The 8,034-nt window shown below is 38.5% G+C and overlaps 1 protein-coding gene across 1 annotated transcript; it reads right to left on the bottom strand.

Annotated features, from left to right (window-relative positions):
* Positions 1 to 751: 751 nt before the first annotated feature.
* On the bottom strand, positions 752 to 7,911 carry golga5 (golgin A5). Its single transcript, XM_084390636.1, has 13 exons — positions 7,729 to 7,911; positions 6,419 to 7,069; positions 5,421 to 5,645; positions 3,850 to 4,069; positions 3,594 to 3,717; positions 3,252 to 3,455; positions 3,004 to 3,171; positions 2,230 to 2,358; positions 2,035 to 2,133; positions 1,710 to 1,932; positions 1,506 to 1,611; positions 1,359 to 1,422; positions 752 to 1,246 (listed from the first exon to the last, which is right to left on the bottom strand). The coding sequence occupies exons 2-13, from the start codon at positions 7,056 to 7,058 to the stop codon at positions 1,166 to 1,168; spliced, it is 2,283 nt and encodes a 760-aa protein (XP_084246762.1). The 5' UTR covers positions 7,059 to 7,069; positions 7,729 to 7,911; the 3' UTR covers positions 752 to 1,165.
* Positions 7,912 to 8,034: the final 123 nt, after the last annotated feature.

Here is an 8,034-nt window from a genome sequence, read left to right on the forward strand (position 1 = left end):
AAAAGTGGCAGCAAAGACTTTTACACAATTAGAAAAAAAATCTATTTCAAATAAATGCTGTTCTTTTGAAGCTGTTATTCATCAAAGAATCCTAAAAATATTAAGCAGCAGAACTGTTTTTAATATTGATAATTGATAATAATAAAAAATAAACGTGTCTTGAGCACCAAATCAGCATATATTAATGATTTCTGTCAAGTCAGGTCACTTTTATTTATATAATGCTTTATACAATACATATTTGTATCAAAGCAGCTTTACAGGGATAACAGGGAAATGATTCAATGATGCAAACAGAGTTCATTTTGGCTTTACAGCAGCTCTAAAAGAAAAGTCAATATTCAGCTGAAGTTAGTTCAGTGTTGATTCGGTTTCTTAAGGATCATGTGACACTGAAGCTTCAGCTTTGCCATCAGAGGAATAAATTACATTTTAAAATATATTTAAAAAGAAAATAGATATTTAAATGTTTTATATTATTTCACAGTATTACTTTTTGTACTGTATTTTTGATCAAATAAATGCAGGCTCCGTGAGCATAAAATACTTATTTCCAAAACGTTCAAAAATCTTACTGACCCCAATCTTTTGTGTATAATTAATTATACATTAAAATACATGTATGTGTTATTTTTAAATATTAATTTATAATATATTTGAGCAACTTCTACATTTTCCTCATTATCTCCCCTCCGGTGTCCATCTGTACTACTACATAACAAAGTCATAAAAACAGCTGGGAGAATAAAGATTATGTCTGTGTTAATATTTATTAAGATAAATCTGCTTTACAGTGTCAGGAATACATTCTGTTCTTTCCTATGACAAAAATAATTATGATTACATTTGCGTGAAATAGAGATGATTAAAAGAAAACCACACCTTTACATTATACCTTAAATATTTCACTTTATACTGTTCTTAACACTCATACCAAACTTTACTGAAAATGGGCCAAGACAAAATAAATGAGGTGGAATGAAGGGAAATGGGAGTATAACAGAGGGAGAGAGGGAGAAAACGGCCAACAACATGTCTGTGCAAATTGTATATGAATGCATATTGAGCCACTGTACAGCAGCCTGAAATCTCCCTAAGTTTAACCTTTATTAACTTTCACTAATCACAAACAGATTATTTTGTCTTATTATAGATTGAAAGTCCTTCATCTCCCATCAGGATGACTGTGGTGCATCTCTGGTGTGTATGTCAAAAGGACAATCATTACCCAAAGGTGTAGTAGTGCCTGCAACGAAAAACATACATTCAACACATAATAAATAAATACCAAATTTTCCCTGAAAGTTGACATTCTTCATTTTTACTTTCAAACATTCCTTGACACGCTGTGAACTCACCATATAAATAATAACAAAGACCCTGGCCATGGGGTAACGTCTGAGAAAGATTCCTAAACGTATACTGAAGGGAAACAAACAAACATTTTTATAATGCTATTGGAACACCGTAAAATACATTTAGCAGATTTCCAGGGATGCAGTTACCTGAAGCGGTCGATGGTGCTGGCCGCTTTACGAACCTTCCCATACACTCCTGTACCCGGTCCGTCTGCATCACTAAACAGGATTGGTGTGTTCCTCTGCCTAGCACCTGTACACACACAATCATGCCGAAAATCAAAAATTAAATAGTTCCATTCAAACAAGTTTGAGTTGAATTGATCCAGTCTCATCATGCAGTGCACTGACCTGGTCCCTCAATGGCAGCCATGTTGATGTGTGAGCCGTTGTTCTGACCACCCTGCAGGCTCTTCATTTGCTGTTCCAGCCTCTCCAGCTGAAACACCAGCGAGTTTTTCTCTGTGCCCAGGGCCTCTAACATGGTCTGCTTCTGAATCAGTGTCTCTGTCAGCTGGTGCAAACGGCCCTCCAGCTCCGCCTGACTGCTGTTGCTCAGAGCCTTATTGGTCAGCTAGGAGGAGAATTGTAAAATTCCCCATCAAAATTCACAAAACTTGGAGTGAGTACACAGAGGTTTCTTTTGAACACGCTTACACATGTGTGTGTGGGGTACCTGGTTTCTAAGCTTCTGGATCTCATCTTCTCTGTCTTTGACGCGACCCTGAAGGGTGATTTTAGTGCGATGATGCTCTTCCTCAATGTACTGCAGTTCCTGCATTAAAATTAATCAACATTCACTCACTATTCAGCATATTCCTCAACCACAATACACCCTCTCAAAAAACCTGAATGGTGCCATCTCAAGTACCTGTTTGGATCTCTCCAGCTCTGCCTCCATGTCCTGTTTGGCTCTGATCTGTTGGGCATGTTGTTCCTGTACTTCAGCCAGCTGTTCTCTCCAGTTCTCTGTCTCATTGAGCGCCTGGGTTTCCAGATCCTAGAGAAAACAGAAGATATCTAGTGCGTTTACATCTGGATTAGAGCTGGCCGATATACATATCAAACATTCATTATATATTTTAAATAATTTTGCTGGCACTAAAATTAAGCAACACAGTAAATATTTAGATTTTATACATTTTTTAAGTGAAAGAATGGAATGTTTAGCATTTATTGCTATTTATTACCATGTATTATTATAGTGATGCATATAAATGCATATAATAAATATAATATGATCTATTGATATATTTCCAATGATTTTACTGGCAATTAAAATTAAGCAACATTGTAATTATTCTGATTTTAAACTATACTTTTATAAATGTGAGGGAAAAAAATACATAAATTGTTTTGCCATTTCTCATCTTAGAATATCTTAGTAAATATAAATTATAAATAAACAAGTAAATATTGCTATTTATAACCATGTATTATTATAGTAATATATGTATTTATTAAAATAATTCAATCAAATTTTTTGTTAATTTAGTGTTTGATCTAATTTTTGGTTCTTCAGCCTTTAAAGAAATCTTAAAGCAAACTAATCTGATCTGCATCTGTGCGTACTTTATATCAATAAAATCTACATTTGAGATTGTATATTTTGGAATTTCTTTTTGGTGTGTGTGTGTGTGCGCACCTGTATCTCTGTCCGCAAGCTCTGTATTTGAGCCTGTAGTTTTTGAATCTCTTCTCTTTGCAGCTCTTTCTCATGACGTAGCTCTTCGAGTTCAACTCCAGCCCCGGCCCCCTCCAGCACCTCCAGACCTGAGCCCTCCTTCAGACTGCTGATCAGCTTCTCCTTAGACTGGAGGAACAACAACACACACCCATGATACTTCATACGCTTGGATAAAAAGTGCCATGAAAATAAAGAGAGAAGGATACCTGTAGTATGCGTGAGGCTTTGTTTTTGTAGTCCTGTAGTTCCTGTTTGGTGTACTCTGCTGCAGATCGGGCGCTCTTGACCTGTTGCTGTAGTTCCTCAGCTCTCTGTTTCTCTTCCGTCACCCGACGCTCTGCGTTCGTTAAAGACTCCGCCAATGTCTGACGCTCGGCCTCCACCTTCGCCAGTCGTGTTGCAAACTCACTCTGTGAGAAAATGGCACGTAACTAAGACCTACCAGGTCCATCTGTTAATCTCCATGTCCGAAAGAATGTCTTCGGACCTATAGAGATTGCAACATAAATCCAGTTTTTTTATGGCCCCATTTACACCTGCCAACTCACCTGCATCTGTCTGTAGCTCTCCTGTTCTCTCTTAATTGCTGAGTCTGAGTCTCTTACTCTTTCCTGTAGTGTCTGTAAAGCCTGAGACTGAAGACTGCTGCCCTCACTCTGATCCTGAAGAATCCTAAAACACAAAAAACACCAAACAGCGTTAAGAGGTTTGATTATTCACATAAGAGAAGATATGGATTAACTTCAGATGGCCAACTAAACCAGAAGTGATGTTCTGCTTCTTTGAGTTGTTGAAGAGACTAACCTGACCCTCTCGCTCTGAGCTTCCTCAAGGGCTGAGCTTCGGGCCTTCAGTAGCTGATCTGCCTCGTCCAGTCGCACTTTCAGGACCGCCAGCTGACCATCTTTTGCCGACAGGGCTTCTGTGAGGTCATCGACCTGCGAGCTCAGCTCTCGAACCGTGCGATCAACGCGAGACTGGTCCGAGTTCCACTTGTCAGCACGAGCTCTGGCAAGGTTCACCTCTACACAAGTGGAGGAAATAATCATTTAATGGCTTCAGCGTATCGCTGTTCTTCTCGCACTACACGACGGATCGGCGACAGGGGGTTACACATTAAAATACATTTCAATAGGAAGAATTGCAGACAACTCTGACTGGTCTACAAACTACGTTTCACAACCAAACAAGATACAAGAAATAACGTAAAATCACGCGCGAGACAATTCTTGGATTTATTTCTGTTAAAAACAGTAGCCTGCAAGAAGCTTGCGATCCAAGTAGTTTGTGTGCTGATTTACAGAGGAACAGAAAAAAAGAAAGAAGAAGAAGAATATGAAGTAGAGAATGGTTGCTTGCAGAATTCATGCTTGCTTATGTTCTGTTGCAGGTCTATGACTCCTCCCCCTGAACTTCCCTTTGTCCTGTATCTTGCTCTCTCATTGGCTGCAAGTCGTCTCCAACATAATTTCCAGTCACAACACATTTCACACAATATGATTCGCAGACAGGTTCAGATATTTAGCACTGTAAATCTCTCAGGGGCATGAGCGCTTTTGTCAGATCACATCATTGATAACACACACTACAAGGACTGATTTGCCTCTGATTTCAACCATTTGTCAGCGATTTTCACAAAACTGTCGACGAGTGAAAATTGGAGCTAAATCGTGTTGTGTGTACCTGGCATAAGCTTCTGTATTTATTTTAATTAAAACTATTAACAAAAGTTTTCGGTAATTGAAATAAAGCTGACATAAAATAAATAATAGATGAAAAACTTAAACTTGAAAAACTGCTGGCTTAGAAAACGAAAAATTCTAATTGAAATCAGCAACTAATTGAAATCAATAAGTTTAAAGTCGACATGAAATGGAAGTTGCGATAGTCTTTTCTTCCCTATTGTGATGAATATCCAAGTGAAATGGCTTCTTCAATGAGAAAAAAAAATCTAGGGTGGGACATGATTTTGTCCATCGGGAATTGATTGATCGTTGGATCATTGTCGTTTGCTATTGGTCGACCTCATGTGAGTGACAGGTTGCCCCGCCCTCGCGACAGTAATCGTGTCATCAGAGATTAGAAGAGATGTTGTTGCAAGAGGGATGGGAAATTATTTTGATAAGATTATGAGGGCACATGAATAAAAAAAAAACAATGTGTATGGATAAATAATTTCTAACAAACACTGCAATACTGCAAAACAACCATGTAGGAAGAAACATCATGGCCATATTCCAGGATGATAAAGCCAAGACTCATCAGGCTCAAATTGTGAAAGAATGGTTGGAAGGGAGCAGTTTTTTGGCTGGGCAGTGTATATAACTAATACATACAGTTCAACAACAAACAGGTCAGAAATCTCTCTGGCTCACCCTCCTGCGTGGCTTTGGCTCTCTGGATTAGAGAGGCCATCTCCTGGTTAAGAGAAGAGACTTCATTGCGTAAAAGTTGGTTCTCGAGACGAAGGTTGGAGATCACCTGTTCCTGGCCCTGCTGCTGCTGAAGCTCTTGATGGCGGTCCTGATGTGGGATCTCCGGTGTTGGCTGATCCTCTGCGGGAACATCCAGCCCTGGGTTCAAACTCTCGAGAACAACAGCTGGACAAAAGATACGAAATAAGAACTACATGAGATCAAAACTTAAGTAAAGGTGTGTGCCTAAATTCTAAGGCACACACTGTGTGTGTTTAATTTAGACAAAATAGAAACAATTATTTTATTTAGACAAAATAATATGTTTAATAATATTTAAGTGCATTGCCATTTCAGCTTCACATGATATTTCATGGCAAATACAGCCTCAATAAATACAAACATTTAATAAAATTCAACAATTTTGTATATACAAACTCTATGGAAAATTCTACTTGTAAGACAAAATAATAAAAATAATAAAAATATCAGCCATTTATCAGCTGTCAGGTATGACAAATAAATAGTACATTAAAGTCAAAATAGTCTTTACATTTACTCTTTCCCTGGCCTAAAAAGTAGCCTTAGATCTCATTATGGTCCATTTAAGTTGTATCCACAATCTACAATCCTGCTTTTTGGAGCTGGGCTACTTGAATGTTATATTAATTTACCATATATTAATTAATATTCTTATTTGTATTATTGTTACCATTAATATTATGAATTATTATATAACATTAATTTAAATATTTTTCCACACTGATACAGCATTGTATGGCAGTTCAGTTAAAACCTTATTACATCAAATGAAGGAAGTTCATTAAACTAAGCGGCTCATCTCTTCTCTGTCATTAACCTATAATGATCCAACATTTTAAATAGGCCAAAATTCTTGCCCTCAGACCAATGAAATTAACCAAATGTTAGAACACACAATGTACAATGCATCATTGTACCTTGGCTTTGATCTCGAGTGGAGCCATCCTCTGTTTTAACGCTGTGTGAGCTGTTTGAGAGCGAGCTGAGGCTAGAATTTCTGGACAGGCCCTGTGTGGAGGACGGGGTTGCAGAGACAGAAGGGCCCATCTGGAGATCGCTGGCCACGGAGAGAGGGGGCATCTGGGTCTGAGTTGAGCCCCCCGTAGGGCCCAAAGCTTTAGACGCCGTTTCTCTCCTGACCTCCTTTCTTTCGCTCTGCGGTGGGTCCGAACTGTTCAAGAAGTCAAAGAGCAAATCGTCGTTCACTTCTGGCTTTTTGGGTCGCACAAAGTTGGATGATACTTTGCTGCTAGAACCCAAAGGCATAGTGCTGGAGACATTAGCTGTACCGGCCAAAACTGTGGCTTTGGGTTTCTTTATGTTCCCAGCAGCTGCAGAGATGAAAGCTGAATTTCCGAGAGATGAGGCAGAGATGGAGTCCCTGTGCTGTTGATCATGGGTGGAGCTGTAAGCTGCAGAGTTGTACTGGATTGAATCTTTGGTGTCAGGGCTGTTGTAGGACTGATGAGCGTTTTTTGTCAAAGCGGTGGCTGCACCCTGGTCCACTTTATTCAGGAAGGTCTCGGCCTTCCCGGCAAGATCAACAAGCCAAGACATCCTAAGATCCTCTGGAATTGAAAACATGCATGTAGAGATGTTAAAGTGAAGACATGCCTGCTAGCCTGTCATGTCACCCCTGTTTCTTGCATTCAACAACTTGCCCATATATATATATATTTTTTTTTTTTTAAGAAAAACATAATTTTTTATCCTGAGATGCCAACGTGCATCACATGATCAGTCAGATCTGTAATGTTTGACTTCTTCAATGCAAATACATACACGAACTGAAAACAAAACCCATCCCTTAAAGTATACTCTGGATCCACGTCCAGGGCTTTTAAACTCCTCTCATTTATATCAATGCAGATATTCTCTAACATGAAAAAATATGTTTAAAAGTATGTCGAATGCATAAATGATTTCAGAATCCATCAATTTATTATACTAAGCATATTAAAGGAATAACTGTTTATCTATGGTTTCTGACACATCTTTCTGAACAATATTTGTTTACATTTGCGTCCAAATCCACTTAAGACGGTGTATTTACACAAAACTGTCAGCTGTCACTTTAAAATCACTATGCACTACATTTCGCCTAGTTATCGAGTAAATTACATGTGCTCATTTGTAGAGTAAATCCTCTAAACAAAATGAGAGTAATCTTGAGCATTGTCAGTTTCACGTCTTCTGCCCAATAGCTGCATTTAATATATTTTTGTACCTGAAGGGGCTCCAATCTTTCAGAAAGTAAATCAATCTTGCAGAGTCATTTTTTTAGAGAATATCAGGCGAAATTATGTCAACGGGTGTCTTGATCATCGGTGACTGTATTTATTTATCCAGTTTCTCATTCTGATCCAGACCGACGTGGACCAGGAACTACACGAAGGACCCATAACAGTGCGCCCTGCACACTGCCTGACTGAAAAAAAAAAACGTTGCATGGTGTTGCTCTGCCTGATTGCAATTGGGTCATTCCAAAGTCCCTTTCTGTAATATAATTTAATGTAAAATAATATATATTACA

Source organism: Rutilus rutilus, assembly GCF_951802725.1.
Source record: "Rutilus rutilus genome assembly, chromosome: 20".
In the NCBI taxonomy this organism is placed as follows: domain Eukaryota; kingdom Metazoa; phylum Chordata; class Actinopteri; order Cypriniformes; family Leuciscidae; genus Rutilus; species Rutilus rutilus.